This window comes from Lissotriton vulgaris, chromosome 3_1, assembly GCF_964263255.1.
Source record: "Lissotriton vulgaris chromosome 3_1, aLisVul1.2, whole genome shotgun sequence".
NCBI lineage: Eukaryota > Metazoa > Chordata > Amphibia > Caudata > Salamandridae > Lissotriton > Lissotriton vulgaris.
Genome location: NC_141689.1, coordinates 1,620,310,657 through 1,620,333,782, shown reverse-complemented (window position 1 = coordinate 1,620,333,782; position 23,126 = coordinate 1,620,310,657). Strand labels below are relative to the sequence as shown.

General features: G+C 45.3%; 1 protein-coding gene across 2 annotated transcripts in view; it reads right to left on the bottom strand.

The window, feature by feature from the left end:
* The window catches only part of SVEP1 (sushi, von Willebrand factor type A, EGF and pentraxin domain containing 1), a 1,018,759-nt gene that overhangs the window by 467,219 nt on the left and 528,414 nt on the right, over positions 1-23,126 (bottom strand). For both annotated transcript variants that reach the window (XM_086962106.1, XM_086962105.1), the window contains exons 16-18: positions 21,866-22,099; positions 20,652-20,813; positions 2,259-2,420 (exon numbers count right to left, since the gene is read on the bottom strand). In XM_086962106.1, coding sequence (XP_086818232.1) covers positions 2,259-2,420; positions 20,652-20,813; positions 21,866-22,099 — 558 coding nt within the window. The remainder of the gene's footprint in view (positions 1-2,258; positions 2,421-20,651; positions 20,814-21,865; positions 22,100-23,126) is intronic.

The following is a 23,126-nucleotide window of genomic DNA, read 5'->3' as shown; positions in this document are numbered from 1 at the left end:
GAGTCCAACCGCCCTATGGAAAACTCAATGTAAAAAACGTGTTTTGGGACCCCCCTTTTTTCTCAGCCCCCCCTTGACGAAACCCCACCAAATTTTCAGGGGCTGCTCAGAAACAAAATGTGCCATTTCCCTGAAAATTTCAGCCGATTCCGTCCACAAACGCCAAAGTTATTAGACATAGAATTTTCAGAAATCCCATAGGGAATTAATCCTAACTATATATACCTACTGGCGATAGCCAGTAGGTAATATATATATATATATATATATATATATATATATATATATATATATATATATATATATATATATATATATATATATATATATATATATATATATATACCAATACAGTAAAAATAAATGTTGCCCATTAAAACATGTTATTTGGATCAGATGTAGTAGTGAATGTAAATTCTGACATTTAAGACTACAGTGCAAAGGTCAAAGCCCTTGTTTTGCATTAGCAGTGCTGCATCTTCTAGGCCTTCTGGATCTGGCTCTACCTTAGATCATCACTCCGTCACAATGTGACCTTATGCAATGGGATTGTCCTCTGGTTCAGCTTAAAAAGCGGTCTGTATAGGCACCTGAAAGAACAGCATGGTATAAACCAAATATGCTGATATGCAGGTCAACAGAGAGTATAATGCATTTCATTACCATGACTGTGCATGTGGAAGGGAAATGACTTATTTGAGGCAAATACCACAAATGGTCCCTCCTGTCTCTGTCCTACCTAAAAAAATTGTGAATTATAGTGTATTGATATTTGCATGTTCTTATGCATGGTTAATGTATTGTTGTTCTTTCTTATGTCTTAGTTATAAATCCAGGTATTTAAGCAGGTCCAAACCGCAACGCCATTGCACAGGCCCGTAGTGTGAAGCAGTGAGGTGATGATGAGCATCCGTCTCGTCTCTACTATTATAGTTACATGAGATTTGATCTTTGCCCTGTAGTTAGAAATGTCTGTCTCTTCGTTTATTATCGAAGTTACTTTAAAATATCTTGTTTATATATTCAGATGTTCAGAGTGTAATTTTGAGTATGAAGAGGTGCATAGTCACAAGGTGTGAAGCCTAGAGTTGGTCACAATGCCCCTCCCTTCCCTCAACAATGATAATAAACAGCATATTCCACTGAGAGGAACTGCATGTTTGCTTTATGTCAGTTTTTGGACGGTAATTATAAAAAAGAAAATTAACCATAAACAAAGCAAAGGGGTTAAATCCAAGCAGGGAGGTAACATCGCAATAACCCAGGATTGGTAGTATGGTTTCAGTTGGGTTAATCTGTGAAGTGACTCTGGACTTTATAATACAGAGTTTTCTCAAGTAAGTTACCCTCTATTTTGGCAATAACATTAAATGTGACCTTTGCTCTGTGACAATAAATGTGATAGTCTATGTAAACCTGTTACAAATAACATTGTTATTGGGCAGAACATGTATTTGTTCACTGAACACAGTATATGTGCTGCTGGGGAACGTTAGCTGTCTGGATAACGCCTTTTCATACGCCTCTCCTTTGTATTGCATGTGTCTCCATATCACGTCTGTGTATTGGAATTCCTGTGTCCATGTCTACCTGTACCAGTGCTTATGTCTGTGTATTTCCGTTTCCACGTGTGTGTCCCTGGCTCAGTTTACATCTCTCCCAGCCCAACTGTCTACTGATGTCTTTCTTTCTTCACTATCACTGTGTATGTATATAACCCTACAACAGTGTCTGTGTCTTGGTGGTTCCAGTGTTTATGTCTACCTGTACCAGTGCTCATGTATGTCTATTTCTAGTTTCCATCTGTACCATGCTGGTGCAGTTTTTTGTCCCTCCCTGTATCAAGGTGCCTTAAAGAACTGTTCACAGTGTATGTAGCTCTTTGCAGAAAGTCCAAAACATATTTTTGCCCATGTGTTAGTGTCTTTCCAGATCCTAGACTAGGTTTAATTCCGTACGAGCATCACTATTCCATTTCACTGTTTGACTATCCACCTGTCCAAAAACCATGTCCATCTGATTTGTGCATGTGTGCTACCTCAACTGACAGAGCTGCACCTAATATTCATGGTAACATGATTCTAGTTGTTGGCCGTTGTAAACCATTCTGCATTTTTTAAGTGTTTGTGACCTCCAAAAATCAATGCATGACAGCATTACAGTTTCTTAAGTTCCCTCGCACCTACAATAATAATAAAAGTAGCAATTCGTTCAAATTTCATTCCACAGTGTTACATTAGTAGCATAAAATGACCAACCTCCACATTCAGATACGTCAATAGCGCCCCTTTTCACGGTCGACATCCTTTTTGGACAGGCTTCACAGTTTCTGGAGCCAGAGGCTGGCTGGAATGAGCCAAGTGGACAGGACTCGCATGTCTCAAGACCATTGGAAGAAAATGTTCCTGGCTTGCACTGAGCTAGAAAGCAAGTGAAACGAAACCAAATCAACAACAAATGTCAGCACTGTATTATCCATATCCATACTAATATAATAAAGAGAGAGCCCAAACCTTTGAGGCGGGTAATCTCAGGAACCACAGCACCAATCACAACACCCAATACAGCGTTAGAAAGGGCAGTTGCAGCAGAAGGACATAGGCTATGCAGACGCCCACCATATACATTTAAAAGGTAAAAGAACCGTGCCAGCAAAGTAGTCCCTTGTGGGCGTGTCTGTGTTGTGCTGTGGGCGTGTGCTGGGGGCGTGACAAACTCTGGGGGCGTGTGGTACGTTCCGCCCTTCATGCCATATCTCATATTATGTGCTAATCCCACCCTGCTCCCTTTAAATACCCCTGCACCCCATAATCATAACCCACCCTTACTTCTTAACCCATTTGCTGCGGGGGTAATTGCCCCGCTGTGCTGGAGGGGAGGGGGCGCGCACAGCGCCCGCATGCTCATGACGAGCTGAGCTCGTCATGAGCTACAGTGCTCCTGTGCACAGGTGCATTGGCTCCTGTGGAACACTCAGCACAGCAGGGGAATTCTCCCTGCACCTGAGCGTTCCACGACCCATGACGAACTGTGCTCATCATGAGCACCGGAGCACCGTGCCTCATGACGAGCTCAGCTCGTCATTAGCATGTAAAAGGTCAAAATACCCCACACCCTTAAACACTAACCCATCTTAACCCTATAAATATACCCTGTACCCCAAAACCCAAACCTATCCCTAACCCTAAAAATACCCCTGTACCCCAAAACCCAAACCTAGCCCTGAACCCTAAAAATACCACTGTACCCCAAAACCCTAACCTACCCCTGAACCCTAAAATACCCCTGTACCCCAAAACCCAAACCTAGCCCTGAATCCTTAAAATACCACTGTACCCCAAAACCCAAACCTAGCCCTGAAGCCTTAAAATACCCCTGTACCCCAAAACCCAAACCTACCCTTGAACCCTAAAAATACCCCTGTACCCCAAAACCCAAACTTAGCCCTGAACCCTAAAAATAACCCTGTACCCCAAAACCCAAACCTACCCCTGAACCCTAAAATACCCCTGTACCCCAAACCCAAACCTAGCCCTGAACCCTAAAAATACCCCTGTACCCCAAAACCCGAACCTAGCCATGAACCCTTAAAATACCCCTGTACCCCAAAACCCAAACCTAGCCCTGAACCCTAAAAATACCCCTATACCCCAAAACCCATACCTAGCCCTGAACACTAAAAATACACCTGTACCCCGAGTCCCATACTTATCACTACACCATAAAACTAACCCTGTACCCCATAACCCAAAACTAAATCTGAACCCTTAAAATACCCAAACACCCCAAAACATATACCTCAGTACCCCAAAACATATACCCCTATACCATTACTTACCTTATCCAAACATTAAAAAAACATGCTTTTACCATTCATGCATTTACAACGAATTTCATTGTAAATGTATGCGTGGTAAAAGCATATAAAATGTAATGCCATGCGTTATAATGGCATTGCGGAGTCATGGTACTTTCGTAATGAAAGTATGCGGAGTTATGGGGGTTTACCCTCCCCGGTAAGCACATTGGTGGCACGGCGGCCCACATCTCCAGCAACATACTCATATTTTTTCACCACCAATTTGAAAAATGCACAGGTCTCTCTCATTGATGGCCAGCACTGACATACGATTTTAGACACACCTCCCGCCACAAGTTCTAGAATTGCGAACTTTAGAGCTGGGGAGCTACGTTCGAATATCGGCATCAGCTCAACATCCTGTGATTCCAGGCAAATCACGTTGTCTCCCAGTGCCTACCACACAGGAATGTGTTCTTCTGTAATGTAAATTGTGCTCATGCCAGGTTGTCGAGTTCGCGCTATATAATATTGCAAGGAAAAATAAAGTAGGGAAACTCGAGTTCACACACTACTGAACGCGCACTCTTAAGTGCATCAGCAGTGCACTGTGAATTGGAGCATTTCACAGGCCTGTCACAGATAAGAAATGCTATCAAAATGAAATCCTACAAAACAATATACTACTGGCCGGCAGCAATTCATACCCGGACAACGTCGGTGACGGGCTGCTAGTTCTTTATAAAGCTAAAAAGAGCTAGTTGGTTCATTGAGGAACTCCACTCCATCAAATGCAACTGCCGGCAACTTGGAAGGAAATGGCGCCTCAGCAGAAAAACGGAAGACTGCACTGCCTTCAGGACTGCTCTGAATCAGTACCACCGCCTCTTGAAAGAAATTAAGACGAATGCCCTGGCAGTCTGCGCCGAAGTCAGCACTAAACACAGCAAGGAACTCTTTGCGAGTATGAAAGTTCAGCAATCCCACAGCCCAACAACATCACTCCTTTTTTAGGAAATGTGCAACAACATCACTGACTTCTTCCATGACAAAATCTCGGCCATCTATGAGAATTGCAGACATCAACCTTCCGCCACCAACAGAATCAATCTGCTCACTTCCATGAACACAAACCCCAACACCATCTACCCACTGAGACCTCCTCATCACGCAAGATACTGTCTCCACAATGAGCTTTGTGCACTCTGGAGCACCCACAGACCTCTGTCCCCACCACATCTTCGACCTCAGAAGTAAGACAATCAGTGAGCAGCTCAGGAAGGCCCTGAACACCTCTATCACCGCGGCCTCCTTCCCTAATGACTGGAAACACATGGACATGAGGCCCTTACTAAAGAAACCCTCAACAGACCCAGCCAATATACATTTCTACCAGCCCAACTCTCCGCTCCTTATCCAGCAGAAGTCCTCGAAAAAGTGATTAACCAGCAACTCACCCAACACCTATATGACTACGCCTCCTGGAACCCTCCAAATCCACATTTTGATATAACCACAGCACTGAGACAGCCCTGATCACAGCCACCGATGACATCAGAGCCCTCCTGGACCACGGGGAAACAGCAGCCCTCATCCTCCTGGTCCTCTATCAATACATCCTGATCAACAGACTGCACCACATTGGCATCCAAGGAAACACCCTCAAATGGATTGCCTCATACTTCACCGGCAGAACACAAAGTATAAGTTTCCCACCGATCACCTAAGAGCCAAAGAAGAGCATCAGCGGAGTCGCCCAAGGATCCTCGCTCAGCCCCATCCTCTTCCTACATGACTCCCCTGTGTGACACTATCAGATCACACTGACTCAACATCATCTTCTACGCTGACGATACACAGCGCATCCTCTCACTGTCCAAAGACCCCTCCACCACAAAAGCTAACTTCCACAAAAGCATGATGAACGTCAAGAACTGGATGAAAGATCAATATCTGAAACTCAACACAGACAAGATGGAAGTCCTCATCTATGGGAACAACACCACACAATGGAACGACACATGGTGGCCTGCAGAGCTTGGCAGCCCCCCCCCCCCTCCCCCCCACCCCAACAGACCACGCCCAGAACCTCAGGATCATCCTGGATAGCATGCTATCCATGAAGAAACAAGTCAACACAGTCTATCCACCTGCTTCCACAACCTTCGCGTGCTCCACAAGATCTTGAGGTGGCTCCCAGTTAACACCAGAAGGACTGTCATGCAGGCCCTCATCACTAGCAGAATGCACTACGGGAACACACTCTATGTATGAATAAATGCACACCTCTAAAACTACTCCAGACAATACAGAACTCAGTGGCAAGATTCATACTTGACCTCCCAAAAAGGTCCCATCTCAAGAAAATATACTGGCTCCCAATTCAGAAGAGATGCTTGTCCAAGATGCTGACCCACGTCTACAAGGCCTTGCACATACATCAACAAATGCCAGTCCTTCAATCAACCAACCAGACACTTTCGGTCAACTTCCCTCTCCATCTCAGACACACCACGGATCTGCCAAGCCAAAAGTGGAGGACGCTCCTTCTCGCACCTTGCAGCCAAGTCTTGGAAACTCCCTGTGCACCTCATGACCACTCCGTTGCTCCAACAATTCAGAAAGGTACTCAAGACCTGGATGTTTGATTGACCAAACAGCTTCAGCACATCAAGACCCTCATGGGTGATTTGCCGTGCTTTATAAATGCCTGATTGATTGAGTCTAAAATCTTTTCCAAACTTTTTCTCCAAAGATTAGAATTCTAGCCCTCGGAAAATCAGCCAATCAGCTTCAACCCAAATAATTTTCAGAATAAGTTTTCCACTAGAGGTAACCTCATGATTTTAACTTTGTTTGGTAGAGGAGAATACTTAAATGTATGTCTGCAGTATTGACTACTGTACAGCTATGGAAATTGTCAACGGAGTTCAGTTCCGAAACAAAGGATTGTGGCACAGGTTACTAACCATATCTAGGCGAGAGTAAAAAATATTGAGCAAGCTAGGCCAGTCTCCAAAGATTGGCTGCAACAAATGGCCTAAAGCAAAGCAGGATTTTGGCATCTGCTATTCTTCCTCTACATGACAGGCTTGGCAGCAACGTTGAATGCAGCCTCCTTCTGAAATTGAGGAATGTACACACAAGCAGTTTAACATATGCATTTTACGGTCTATTACACCTATTGGTTAATACAGATTACTGGCACAATCAGAGAGGCTTAGTCAAGAATATTTTATGACAACAAACAGGAAAAAACACAAAGTTGCTCCATTTAGTATGACTCCATTAAAATTTTCCTTGTATTTAAGTAAAATCTGATTACAGCGAGAAAAGATCTATCTGTACATCAGTTCCATCTTTAACTCTGATTTATGAAACAGCATCTTTTCCCTTGGTCAATGATAAACCCTGAGGGTGGCTGGAGCCCTTCAAAGATTTTGAAGAATTCAAGATGGGCAAGCGATGGATGATGCATAGACTGCACTCAAGTATAAAGTCAAGCTCTTCCATTTTTATGATTGTAATACAAAAGCAGGAATATCGAGTGGTCACATATTGTGACTAAAATATCGAAACCTACAATATAAAGAGGTACATGCACTATTCTTAACTCCATATCCTTGGGCCTTGAAGATATATATATATATATATATATATATATATATATATATATATATATATATATATATATATATATATATATATACTCATGGTACTTATATTTGGAGTTAGGTAGAGAAAATCTATACAAATTTACTTGTCGAAATGTTGGGTTTCGATATTTTGAAAAAAATATTCCAAACATTTCATGTTTTTTGTATCAATATTAAGAACCTACACCCATTTTTATCACCTATATTTTTTGGGTGCCTTAATACAAATATAGATATACTAGCATGAGAGAGCCATCGAAGGCAATAGAAGATTGTCACTGACATGGACTGCGGCCCTCAAGTAGGATTTTATTGGAAGGATGCCCGGTGTCACTCCCCACTAGTGGACAAACATATCTTGATATACCTCATGTTTCGTTCTAAATCAGATCTTGGATCTGTGATAGACTAAGTTAGAGATGGAAATTAACTTCATAAATACATAAAAACCTTGATTATTAGGTTGCTATTCCCAATGAGGGCAGGACGACTAGAGAGCGCACCAACCAAGATGGTGCCTCTCAAACATCTCAGCCCAGAAGAGGAGAAAGTTAGAGCCCCACATCCCAAATGAGGAACCGTCTCCGTGACACCTAGTGCGATAGAGGAAGGTTTGCCTCAATTAAGGGACCTCTCAGACCCGTGATTTAAAGTAAAGTGTGGCGTGTAACAAATATAAAATAGTCACAGTCACATCAGATTCAAATGCAGTGCAATTTAAAAAAATATTAAAAGTGTGTTCAGATGCCCCTAGTCCCAACTACTGTGCTAACGATGGCGGCCCATTCTATTAATTCTACAGTGAACAACATATTTAATACATTGTTGGCTACAGGAGTGGTCCCACTAGCCTTGAAAAAGTCAAAAGTGCTTCTGCTGCTGAAAAAAAACGGCAGGGGATCCCAAGCAAGTGGTAAATTATAGGCTCATTACCCTTCTTCCTGCCTTTTTGAAGATTCTGGAGAAAGAAGTTAATTACCAACTTTCGTACTACTTGGAAGATAATAAAATACTTCACCCCAGCCAGTACGATTTTCACCCTCATTTTAGCACAGAGACTGCGTTTCTTGAATTGGTTGAACATGTTCTGAACACGCTAGATACCGTAGGCAAAGTCATTATAATACTTTTGGACCATGCAACAGCTTTTTTTTACACAATGCCCCACTTTGAGCTGCTTGAGTGCCTGTATGAGATAGGGATCGTCCCTAGGTGCAAAAGTCATCTCTTACGCAGGGTCTTTTTGTTTGTGAGAAGGAAAAGGACTTAGTCGGGACGCCTATTTCTTGGTGTCTCATCAAGGAGCTTCACTGGCTGGATTTGCACCATCTGAGGTGACATCTGGATAAAACTGAGATTGTGACTTTCGGACATGTCCCTTATAACTTAGAGGAAACCTGCTGGCTGAGTGATATGCCACACCCCGGCTCCTCCCAAAACTGAGTCAAGAACTTAGGGGTCAGAATTGACAGCTCCCTTTCATTCTAACCTCAGATTCAAGCTCTTGTTGGCTCCTGCTTCAGCATGTTGAAGAAATTCTTACCGCTTCTATCTGAGTTTGCTGTTAGAAAGGTGGTGCAGGCCTTGATCACGACGAGACTGGACTATGGGAATGCTCTTTACCTTGGTATCCCTGATTATCTTCTCAACAGACTTCAGTTGGGGTAAAATTCGGCGGTGAGGCCGCTACTCAGACTTCCACCTAGGTCTCACCTGACCCCTCATTTGAAGGCCCTTCACTGTCCCCCTATAAAAACAGGGTGGTCTTTAAGGCTATGGTCCTAATGCATAAGGCCATGCATGATACAGCGCGTCCTAACTCAGAGCGAGGTATAGGCAAATACATTCTAACACACACCCTGTGCTCTTTCTCTGCGCACCTTGCAAGAGTGCCCTGCACCAACCGCCTTAGAATAGGCGGGAGATCCTTTTCCTATCTAGATCCACTCTCCATTAGATATTCGTCTAGCACACAACCTGGACATCTTCACGAGGAAACTAAAGACCTGGCTCTTTAACAGCTAACCTCGGTGCCCTGGCCGGTCTCCCATTGCCTTAGCGTCAGGACACTCTGTTGAGTATCTGTGCGCTTTACAAACCTGAATAACATAACATAACAACATAACATCCGTTGGCCTGAAATAAAAAATCATGTCACTTTTCAAGGTGACTCAAGCTGATTTTAAATAACGATAGAAGAGGATAATAAGAGGATAAGAGTTAATAAGATCGTAAGGCCAAGTATTTAAAACTCATGATTGTCGAGGCAGGGTGCACGTCAGTATATGTTGCCATATCATACTGCTTCAAAGGCACAAAATCAGAACGACTATCACCGTAGCACAGTTGCTGTACATAGCTACTCATCTACACAAGTTGGTGTTATAAGTCTTTTGTTGTTATATTTCAAAAGCAAATATATTAATCGCAGGAAGGCCTTCTAGACAGTACAGCATATGTGATTAGACCATATTTCTGGGCCAGCTGCTATTTGCATAGTCAGTGAGCATTATAAAATGTTTATCAACCTCAAGGACGGCTAAATGACGTAAGATGGGCTATTTCGATAACAGGTTTAGTGATTTGCACGTTTTTACTTTTAAACAAAACTGCGGTAATATGTGAATGATTTTAAAATGCATATAATAGAACTGTTTATTCATAAGTTCATTCAATAAACCTTCCAGTGATCCCTAAAGCTATGGAAAGCGTTGTACTTCTTCCTTCCCACACTTTTACCACTCCCCACACCCAATCAATAAACTTCTTCATTAATGTTCTACTCTAGGGCGATAATTGGCATGGTGTTCTCTTGACCTAGCAGTACGTTTTGTTACGAGTGACCTACCCTGCCAGGCCTTTCTGATAATCTCATGCTTGTGTTCCTTCTTGAAAGACAGCTCTAAGAAAATGAAATTTGTTTCATTTCAAGCTAACACTCAGACTCGAGACAAAACAGAAACCCACATGTAAATGTCACCTTCAGCTCCTCAAAGAGCATGTCCTCGCTAATACAGACTCTGACCTGGTACACGTCCTGCCTATTTCAGGGAATCCCACATGTAAGGCTAGGTAAGAAATGAATACCCCTCTCTGGCAACTAGTTCTTGAATCACTGCCCACTCCCCACCATTCACAGAAAGGCAGACATAGTACACATGACCCTCATATGGCCGAGATACCCTCCACCCCCTCTCAACACAATCCCCAAAAGGAGGGAAACCGGAAACAGTTCTTGAAGTTTTTGGAAGTGGGATGGAGTGACCATCCCGGCCGTATTTATTAAAACAAAATTAAAACATTAAACGTTTCATGTTATGTACAATTTCATTACCATATTACGATGTTTGGCTAACCTTAACAGATTCTCTAATACAGAGGTTCTCCTAGCCGAACTAGCATCCTACAAAACATTTCTTGACATATTGAAATTGTACAACCTAACGTTTAGGGGCCAACGGCAAGATCATAACCGGTGTCAAGATCCCTAACCAGACTTACCCCTCCCACTTGGGCTGGGCGACAGCACGGAGGCGTACCTCAAGTGCAACTATTACCAATTTCCCTTGACTTGACGGGGGCACCTAAAGACTCGACGCCAGTTAAAGGTCGTTCGAATACTCGTGTGAGGTATCTAGAAGGTACCGTAGACCTTATCCCAACCCCACACTACTTACCGCATCTGCCGTCGCAGATGTCACTGGCCCCGGGAAATTCCCCAGGAGGGGGCTGTAACCCCTCCTACAAAGGAAGGGGCCTTGACCGCCTTTCCTTTACTTCCGGCGACCCATCCTTAGAAGGGACCGCCTCCCCATTGAGGGGCCAATGGCCACCTCTCCCGAGCGCTCCCATCCGTGTTGGGTGACGCCCACTCATAGGGATCTACTAATTAGTGCTCACCGATCATGACCTTACCGCCTACCAAAATAAATACGACAGTGCAAATTAACCTACGAATACATTGGCCACTATGACCGAAAGAGCATGCATTAAAAATTCAACATTAAACTGAATATCTTTAATGGCAAACATACTCAAAACAACCATTCTTTATTAACTCATCAACATGGCACTACAACCTGTATACGAAAACCGAAGCAAAATTAATCAACTTTATTATACACAACTGGCTGTCTTCAGGGGCTGGTGGGTGGGTCAAAATTGGCTCTTCGTTCTGTCCCGAGCTCACGTGCAGCGAGGAGGTGCAGCTTCAGAGCACAAGAACAAGAGGATGTCTTCTGGTCTTGCGTCCCTTTTTATCCGTCTTCAGGGCGGGCGTATACCCGCCCCTGCCTGCCCCGAGGGCGTGGCTGGCTGCGTCGGTGTCTAGGCCAGCCCACTCTAGGGCGGGAACGAGCGCGCCCCAGCTACGCCGCTTCGGGCATACCAGCTGAGGCGCGCCTCCCGCCCAAAAATGGCTTCCCGGGGGGATCGAGGCACTCGGCCATACGTTCGGGGGGACCGAGTTGGTCGCCCCTTTCCATATGGCCGAGATACCCGCCACCCCCTCTCAACACAATCCCCAAAAGGAGGGAAACCGGAAACAGTTCTTGAAGTTTTTGGAAGTGGGATGGAGTGACCATCCCGGACGTATTTATTAAAACAAAATTAAAACATTAAACGTTTCATGTTATGTACAATTTCATTACCATATTACGATGTTTGGCTAACCTTAACAGATTCTCTAATACAGAGGTTCTCCTAGCCGAACTAGCATCCTACAAAACATTTCTTGACATATTGAAATTGTACAACCTAACGTTTAGGGGCCAACGGCAAGATCATAACCGGTGTCAAGATCCCTAACCAGACTTACCCCTCCCACTTGGGCTGGGCGACAGCACGGAGGCGTACCTCAAGTGCAACTATTACCAATTTCCCTTGACTTGACGGGGGCACCTAAAGACTCGACGCCAGTTAAAGGTCGTTCGAATACTCGTGTGAGGTATCTAGAAGGTACCGTAGACCTTATCCCAACCCCACACTACTTACCGCATCTGCCGTCGCAGATGTCACTGGCCCCGGGAAATTCCCCAGGAGGGGGCTGTAACCCCTCCTACAAAGGAAGGGGCCTTGACCGCCTTTCCTTTACTTCCGGCGACCCATCCTTAGAAGGGACCGCCTCCCCATTGAGGGGCCAATGGCCACCTCTCCCGAGCGCTCCCATCCGTGTTGGGTGACGCCCACTCATAGGGATCTACTAATTAGTGCTCACCGATCATGACCTTACCGCCACAGGCCCGGATAGTTGACCGGCTATCCGGGCCCCCCACAAAACTCCTAGCTAAAGGTCATGTTCCAACGTTTTTAACCATGCTAAGAAGTCCCCTATGAGTAACTCATTTCCCACCCGAGACAAATGCACACCATCCCCTAGATACATACTGTCATCATTAATACAACCGTGCGAGATAGAATGCAATGTCCTGGAACGAAACAACCTACTCACTTTGTTATTAAGTTTTCTAACAGAATGGTTCAAAGCAGGGATCGAAACAGCCCCCCGCCACACTTTTCGTGGGATCATATGAGACCACGCAATTATGCACCCCGGAACTTTCCTCGCCAACCAACTTACAGTGGAAAGCATTGCCTCCAGGAGAAGTCGTCTACCGGTGGTGACCAAATCATTGCCCCCTAAATGTACTATGACTATAGACGGCGGTGACCTCGTCCGCCCTAACAAACCCTCAAAGACTGCCTGAAACTGGTCAATACAGAGACCGCCCCTTCCGTAGAAGGACATTCTGTACCCGTATTCCCCAGCTACGTGAATCATGTCACCTGCTTCGAATACGTCAGCGGCACGCCTCACGTATGAGTGGCCCACGACCCACACCTCCTTTCTCACAGCCGGTGATGTCTGACCGCTGGCCTGGTGTTAGGTCGACTGCATAGTCCGCCCCGCCTCGAAGGCTTGCGTAACTGAAAACCAAACAAAAGACAAGAAGCGTGAGTACATTATTACAGCTTCACAACATGTGCAACCGCACATACCTCTTATAACAATTGGAGGACCAACGCCCCACTCGTTTTACTTGTTCCACATTAAGACCCCTGGCTGTAGCTTCAGTGGCAGCCCCTATCCGAAAGGAATGGGTCCCAAACTCACCCGGGTCCAAGCCCGCTGCGGTAATTGACATCGCGAGCACCCGCTGAAACTGAAACTTCGTCAGTGGGGTGGCGTCCGCGTGTCTCAACAATGTCCCCCCCCATGATGCCACCCTTCGTGCTAGGTAATCTTCTAAACACTTCACCGGACACCTGGAAGACCCTGAAATCCTGCGAATGACTATGCAGTCACCCACCCCACCTTGATCGGTTTTTGACTTGACAAAGGATACAGTCATCGTCTCACCCCTGATCTGAACGTGTTCCCGGCACAAACCCCCCACCACATCCCGCTTGTTCCTTGCTACCAGCTCACTTATCCTCATTGCCCCGTGAAATGCAAGCGTAAAAGCAGCTCGGAACAAACAGGCCTCGAACTGAGACGAGCATGTGGCGGGGAGTGTGGCCAGCAACTGGGACAACCTATCCAGACCTATCGGGCGCCTCTCATCTACTTTGCGACCCTCAAGGCGTTGCCACCCACGCAGCGCTTTCTGTACCACAAAAGACGCTGTCGGGTCCTGGATATTATGCGCCCTGGCAACAAAGGAAATGGCAGCACGATGCCTCTGGGCCGTAGCCACCGACTTCCCAGCCTTACGCAAGGACATCAGAAAATGTACTACCCAATCCTCATGCCCCCAAAGCCCCCCTCTCTCAGTCCCCAAAAAGGCTAAATAAGCCCGAAACGCCCCTTCGTATGCCTTCCTCGTCCTTGGTGCTAGACTCTCTCCCACGAGGTAACGAAGTTCGGGGCACCGAGAGACCAGAGAGCTTCGGGAAAGGGTGCTGGCTCTGGGTCCGCTGAGGGAAGGAAACCCAAGAAAGCCTGCATTTGAAAACGAGACAGTGCATCAGCAGCCTGATTCATCACCCCTGGGACATGTTTTGCTCTGAATACCACGTTCAGTTGCATACACAGTAAGACAATTTCTTTAAGCAGCCTTAAAATCATTTTACAACGTGCTGCCTGACTATTGATGCATTCTACAATGGTCATATTGTCAGACCAAAATATGACAGAGTGATTTTTGAATCCATCGGGCCAGGTTCTGAGGGCCACCAAAATGGGAAACAGTTCAAGGAAAGCAATATTGCTCGTCAGCCCCTCTTCATGCCACCATGTTGGCCACCTTTGTGCCGACCATTTTGTGCCGAAGATGGCGCCGAAACCCATGCTTCCCGCTGAATCCGTCCATAGACCAAGCTCTTCAGAGGACAAGGCCGGTTTGTTCCAGACGACTCGACCATTGAAATCCGCCAAAAATGCTAACCAAATACGCATGTCTTGGCGGACCTCGGCCGATAATCTCGTGCGATGATGACCCTCTTTTAGGCCAACCATCGCCTGGGCAATTGAACGGGAGAAGGGGCGGGCCATCGGGATCACCCTTAGGGCAAAATTCAACTTCCCCACCAATTGCTGCAATTGATGCAGCGTAACTTTAGATGCAATAATACACATTTGCAGGGCTGCCCTGAATTTCGACACTTTGGCAGCTGGTAAACGAAAACAACCCTCACTAGAGTCCAACTCGATCCCGAGAAACTCGAGGCAAGTCGTGGGACCCACCGTTTTACCTGGTGCCAATGGCACGCCAAATTGATTCATTAAAACACAAAATTCAGTCAAGGCCCGGGCACATTCATCATCCCCAGCGGCCCCAAGGAACAGAAAGTCATCGAGGTAATGCATCACATTCCGAAAACCCGTTTTCTTCGTGTAAACCCATTGTAGAAAACTACTGAATTTCTCAAAATATGCACAAGATATAGAGCACCCCATCGGCATACACCTATCCATGTAATACGAACCTTGAAACATGAATCCCAAAAGACGTTGGTCTTCCGGGTATACCGGGAGCAAACGGAACGCTGACTCGATATCTGATTTCGCCATCAGCGTCCCGGGCCCCAGGCGATTCAAAATGGCTACGGCCTCATCGAATGATGCGTACCGCACCGAACATATCTCTGGATCAATTGCGTCGTTTACAGAAAGGCCATGAGGCGCTGATAAATTGTGAATCAATCGAAACTCACCTGGGTCCTTCTTGGGGACCACCCCTAAAGGAGAACAAACAAAATTCTGTACCGGGGGAACACTAAACGGGCCGGCAACCCGACCTCGGGTAACCTCTTTCCGGATCTTATCCTGTACTACAGTCGTATGCTGCAAGACGGAAAGTTGGTTTTTGCACGTCCCGACACCCTGAAAGTTCCCCACCGGGATGCGGAAACCATATGAAAAACCGTTTCGTAGCACCCCAGCTGAAGTACGATCTGGGTATTCGCTGAGCCAGGGAATCATCGCCAGGGTATCAATCGGGGTTGGTAAAGGCGCCCCTCGGACTATATTAGACCTGTTTGGCGCCCCCTCTACCCCCATTTTCACCCGATTTGGCTCTGCACGAGGACTCAGGATGGGGTGCCCCACAACCACTACATTCGTGTTTGAATTTACAAGATCCCGGGGGCCTAGTACATTTACTTCTGTTGAAATTGAAACAGAAACCCCTCTTCCCTGTATTGCCGGCGGGTCTCGGGTAATCGTCTGTACCCGTACCCGACCGAAAGGGCGTCCCCCCATTTTGGCGGGAGGATTCACCAACAGTACTCCCCACCAACGGCACTTTCAACATCCCCGACTCTTTCATTTTATTCCATGTCAAAGAATCGTAACAGTCCCAGGTTAAACTTTTGTTATGCTCCATCGCTTTCCTGAAAAGGTTGTCATAACAGAACCATTGGTTACCTTGGTGCGATGTCGAGTACCCCATAATTCGTGACTGATATACTGGGAATTCAGGGAGCAATTCAGGCCTACGTTCCCCCAAAATTGACGTAAAAATTCCCCAAGCATTACCCCAGTTGCCAATATTCTCATTCACTTTAAAAGCGGCCATTTTTGCGCGCCAAACACTTGGGTGCATCAGATCCTTTTGGCCCTTAATAGTTTCAACCTCATAATGATCAACGAGCAAGGAGAAAATGTTTACGTATTCCCCCGCCCAAATCTTTTCCTTTATTGCCAAAGGAACATGTTGCCCCAACTTTTCTCTACGAGAGGGTGTTGACTCATCCCTTGCGATCGGCAATGGCCGCTTACCTGCACCGGACGCTGCCTCCGCCACTCGTGGCTTGTCTATCACCGCATCCGACGCGGGCACCTTGGCTGTATCACGTTTCTCGCGCAACTGTTTAATGAGTGCTTGCGCTTCGGCAGCCGTGGCGCCCTCGCTACTGTCCCCCAACCACGCCGCTAACTGTGCCGCCAACTCGGGAGGCATATCTCCAGTGGATGTCGGGGTGACTACTACGGGGATCGGATTCCCCTCCTTCGGTACTGGGGCCGGTACCGGGGCTGGCGCCTCGAGCGGGGAACAGGGAACCGGGACGTCTCCCCCGACCGGCCCCCTTCTCGGCCTCTTTGGCTTCCCTCCGGCCGGTGGACGCCCCGATCCCTCCTCGCCGTCTCGCTCCGCCAACCGTTTCTTAATTTCGGACATGTCCTTCATGAGGGCCCGAACCAACTGGTCAGTCGACATTCTCTTCGCGCCTTTCTTGGGCATCTTTTCAGACGAAGTATCTAGAAGACAAAAAGAGGGATTAAAACGCTCAAAATTGGCTCTTCGTTCTGTCCCGAGCTCACGTGCAGCGAGGAGGTGCAGCTTCAGAGCACAAGAACAAGAGGATGTCTTCTGGTCTTGCGTCCCTTTTTATCCGTCTTCAGGGCGGGCGTATACCCGCCCCTGCCTGCCCCGAGGGCGTGGCTGGCTGCGTCGGTGTCTAGGCCAGCCCACTCTAGGGCGGGAACGAGCGTGCCCCAGCTACGCCGCTTCGGGCATACCAGCTGAGGCGCGCCTCCCGCCCAAAAATGGCTTCCCGGGGGGATCGAGGCACTCGGCCATACGTTCGGGGGGACCGAGTTGGTCGCCCCTTTCCATACATACTCTCCTGAACCCCCACCCAGAGACTAAGCCTCTAAAATTGTCCACAACACACTCTACCATTCCAACATACAGTACCTATATATATTACTCTGTTAGCAACAATTACAGCAGGAGTACATTTGACTGTGGTAAGGCAATAAACTGGTGCACTAGGCTGGTGATTTATCTCAGTACCTGTTGCAACCATCATGAACGACTTGTCTTTGAGATGACCGCAGTGGCTTCACTGCCCCTCTAACAAGAACCAGTGGATGGGGAATCGAGGGCAACCATTTCTTGAACATATGAGGGTATTGTCTATGAGCAGGTGATAGGTGAATTGAGTTCCTGTACCCAGTCTGCAATCAGGTCAAGGATCACATCAGGAGAAAAGCTGAATCTAGCAATAACTGCTTACCTGAACATGCCAAAGATGTTGATCCTCTGCCTGTAAATTTTCTCTCTCCTATAAAATCCTACCTAATCGCCATAGTTCATGAAAATGAGGGATAAAGCTAGAAAGATATTCACCAGCATTTTGAAAACAATTGTATTTGCTTTGCTTTCCTATGTGGGCGGGCTGTGTGTGACTGGTTGATGTTGATGCGAGTTTCTCATGTTAAATGGATGTGGCAGAGGCCTGAGTTTTCACTCCATCGCTCTTACAGTAGCATGCATGTTGCCTAGGTTTGAAGCATTGTAGGAATGCATGTTTTAGATTGTAGTTAAAATGTCTTCTATTTTTGTTTTTCAAATTTTAATAAAACATAAATATGAACAAATTGTAATAATTCATTTTTAGACCATAAACAATATTTGTAATATATTTCTTATTGTTTCCTGCATGGTGACAATTATTTTTTGCCTCCACCAATTTCCATGAGAGTATGTTGCCGTACCAATGATTGGCCATGTGTACTGCGTGACTTACTCCAAGGCTTGGCTGGAATAAATATAAGCATATTTTGTCAGCAGTACCACTGTAGTAAATATAGATGTAACTTTTGTCAGCAGCACTTGTCTTATTCTTTAGTGGGTGTGTTTCTGCATTTGTATGTCTCTCCCTAAGCCCCACCTTGAATTTCCCATAGCCCCATCCATTTAGTATTGGATATTTCCCGTTCCTCAAACAACTCCCCTTTTGTTTCACACGCATTTCCTACAAAAAGTATATATCTCTGTGTCAGAGATGTCTGCACTTATGGGAAGAACTCTACACATAAAAGATAGGCGCATGCTGACTTCTCTGGCCAGATATTTGTGGCTAGCCTTTGTGAGTACAAAAAGTATGCTTTGCACACTTCAATATACTTCTGTGAATAGGCCCCAAAGAGTCAGGCATGAATCCCTTCTGTCGCTAGACCTCTGTGCCATTTACATAGACCTAATTCCTTCTTTGTTTCAAGGCTTTCCTGTCATTTAGTTAATACCTGTGGCACACAGATTTACTTTTATAATGTTGGCAGTGCTTAATTTGCAAAACAAAATAAGTGTCAGGGCTTTTGTCAGGAGGCCACTGCCCTGCTATGCTGCCAATGACAGTAACAACACAACTACTAACCGTCACACTCGTACACGTGTGACATTTCGGACTATTTCAGACCCCCAAAGCCATAAGAATGGCTTGGGTCGCAGGTAATAGTCATTTTTAATGAATATAGCATTAATAATTAACTGCTGTTGTGGTCATCTCTAAATTAGCTAGGCATAGCCACCTTGTGGCGGGCTGTCAAAAGTGCTGTTGCTGACAATTAAGTGTCAGTGCCAAGCACCAGAAACCACCGGCTCAAATTAAGCACTGAATGCTCCTGAACTCAGATTTTCCGTCAGTGTAACTGAATGTATTGTTTCATTCTAAATGACAACCCATGGCTGTAGTTTAACACAGCAATTTTACGTTTACTTTCCCAAATTTAAATGACAGACCAAAGTGAGCTGTTTGAGCTCTTTTTCAATACCAATGAATCAGATATATTATTGATGCTAAAGAATTGTTGGGGATACAGGCTGCTTCTGTGGCAGGAACTGCTTTTCTGCCTTAAAATCTGAGATTCATCTTTCCCTTCCTGTTCACGAATTATGGTGATCACGGTTGACACAGAGAACAATGTCAGCATATACTACTATGCCACCTTTTCTGTTGGTCTACCAGAAAATATTTCATGCTCATCCCCAGGTACAAGATTAAATCAGTGTGCTTTAACACCATCAGTGCTGCAGCAATTCCCCCTCTGTGCTGACTCTCATTTATTCCCATTGTTCATGACGAGCTCAGCTGAACTCGTCATGAGCATTGAAGGGGTTAAATCAGCATTATTTCTGGGATGACGTTTCTGAGGCTTGGAAAGCTAATAGTGATTGCCACTAGTCCAACCATGACTTCAAATTTGCGTAGTCACACTTTACATGCTGCTATCTTTCCACTGGAAAGAGAAAGAGAACCCTGTCATTGGCTTGTTAAGGTCTTCTCCTGATCACGAAACACAAACATTTCACTTCCAAATATTTGATAGACTCTTGCCTTTTAGGTTCCTACCATCTGGAGCTTCAGGACAGGTGTAGATCTGCAGTAACTACACAGAATGTGCATGTTTCATCAAGGCACTTCGGTCCAGTGAAACATTGTGGAGAAATTAGGAATTACCCGGAAACCATGTGCAGTTTTCTTGATTCCCCTTGTGGTTCCCCATTCTAAGCATGCACCTCATAATACCGGGCAATTTTCTCCCACTCTGAAGTTGCCATTGCTCTCACTATCATTAATTCTAGAAGAAGGGAATATAGGGCCACTGTACTGAGGTAGACCCTAAGTAATGACACTCCTCTGCAAGGTTTTTTGGGGAAGTAATGTCCCACATTTGCATCTCTGATGTAATATATGTGCAGTCCAATGACGGTGCATTTGATCTAGCAAAGCAAACAGTGCCAGTAGCAGGCAATCACAGCAAAGGACCAGGTGGGCACCCCAGAGCATCACAGGAAATGTACTGGGAATATAACAATATATCATCAAGAACAATGCATTATTTAATAACAACAGATTAAATATGAAAAGGACCGCAGTTCCGAGCTATATCAATTGTGCTACTGAATCGGTGTACATTTTGAAGACATTCCTCTAAAACATGAGCTCTCAAGAGGCCTCGCTCCCACCTTTACATTCGGAGATACTCCTGGAGTGCAGGTATTCAGTGTAACTTCCAGGAGGGCAGTTTTTGCACTCCATTTGACCTTCATCATCCTGGTAGGTTCCTTTCCAACAACTTTCACACGTGTGGTGTTCAAGAGAGTAGTACGTGCCCACAGGGCAGTTAACTGAGGAGAAGAAAAACGCGAATTCAGGACAATGCAGTATTAATATTTAGCACAATACAGGCGAATGGTGGCACCTATCATTTCCTCGGCTTCTACATTCTTACAATCATCTAAATAACATTCATGCTTTTGGTTCCTCCTTTAACTACATGTACATTTCTGTTTTCACCATCTTTATGAATCACGAGAACCACCACAACAGGCTGAAGGCCAACTTCTCAGAATGTGTACTGAAATCACCTTTCTTACAGTCTTTGAGACTCTCCAATGTAATGAAAAAGTACTGGAATTGATGTAACCAAACACATTTAAATGAATTACAGTTTATATTGAGATAGTTACTGGTGTTCTGAAGTTCGTGAGGAATCATGATTGCCTCGCTGGTGCAATGCCAGGATCGTTTGGCTGTCATACAGACCCTGGAATGTAGAGGGCTCTTTTAAGAGCCTCCGCAGCATATCATTCTTCCAAAATATCAAGGTTTTTATATTGTCCTGTACTTTTACACACTGCACAATATCGACTACCAAGATATTGTGAAAGTAAGAAGAGGTGAAGCTAAAATACAACGCGTCCACTCCCCAAAGTAAGCTTTCCTTGACAATATGTCGGAAACTGGTGCTGTGCTGCTGCTATAAGTGCAGAGCTATATTCTTTGACCTCGGTATATTAACATACAACTGCACACAAGATATTTAATGGTGGATTCTATTGCTTTGACTGGACCTTTAAAACGCCAAAGTCATTTGAATTTCTGTTACTGGCTACTGTCTTCCAGTGTTGTAAACCAAGCTGTCCATCATTTGATCTAATAGCATTCCTAGAAACCCCTTCAGGCGAAGACATCGAAGTAGGAAGCATGTGACAGGCCCTATTGCAGGAAAGTAGGTAAAATGGTGCCTAGTTCCAATAGGTTGGGTCGCACAAGACGCCAACAAATGGCACGTCATAGCCACTCACTACTATGGGCTCAAGCGCCAAAACACCTTCATTAATAACGGTATCTACGTTCTTGGAAACAGAAACAAAAAGATGCCAGCAGCTACTCTTACCACACATCCGGCCTTTAAGCACGGTGCCGGGCCTGCAGAATAGGAAGGCTTTCTCACTTTCTAGTGAATTACTATCAGCTACAACCAACTCAGAGGCAAAATGGAAGGAGTACATAGGCTCCTTATTCAAGGTTCTTTTCAGCCTGTTTGTGATGGTTTCCAGGGTTTTAAGAAGCCGTCGTTGGTTTTCTGATTCCACTGTGTCGTTTCTTCTTTCCGGCAATGGTACACTAGCTAGGAGATGAAAATAAGAAAAACAGGTGTTACAATTGTCTACTGGCTAGTTGTTAAAGAGTTCACAAAATAGAGAGCAAAACATTTACGAAATCACTTGCAGGCACAAAACGCAGGCCCTTGCAGCCCCTGTGGAGCAGGGGGCCCAAACACCTTGGGAGAGTAGCATCCTCCCCAGCCCAGGAGCATGCAAATGAAAATATCACACATGGAGCTCTGTAATAAAAGTCTTTATTCCTCAGCAAACGGTCACATATTGCACTCTCTTTACATCATAACCGTTAATAACCACACCTTAACACCTCCCAGCAAGTTACTTAATTCCTGCGTTGAGTTCATCACAACCACAAGGGTCCTAGCGCACATAGACTCACAACACTACATCTCCCCCTTTGTACATTAAAAAGTATAAACCACAGTTGCATCATAGTTCTTCAACAAGTCATCGAGGTGCTCACACTAGTTGGCTAGATCGTGGTGTAATAGGTAGTTGAGGTGACCTCTGATTGGGCACCGATGGCACAGGTTCTGATGCTTGATCTGGATTATCAGGCGGAGTAGCCTCATTCTGGATTGCAGGAACTGATGAACAGCGGGGTAGGTGCTTAAAGTGTGATGAGTACTGTGTGATGGAATTTCTGTTTCCTGAGCTTGTCGATACAGATTGGTATATCTTTTCATTTTGCACTTTTGAGAATTGTTTGTGACACAAACTTTATCAGCATTCATGCATCAGTTGGTTTTCCAGTGTATCAGTTTGGTTTCTATGCTCTCCCAAATAGCAAGGTGGCAGGACTCTCACCAATTACATAGTGAGGAGTTGAACTATAAGCACAGAGGGCTTGACACAGGCCCTGACTTAACTAGATTCCTTCGATCAATGCTCGTAGAACACCATTGACTTGGGGCCACAGAAGTGTACTCTTTTGATGCTTGACATTGAGACTGACTAGAAACTCCTTGAATTATTTGCTATTGAATTGATTTGAGAATAGTAGGGATACCCCCTGCAGCGAAGATATCGTCC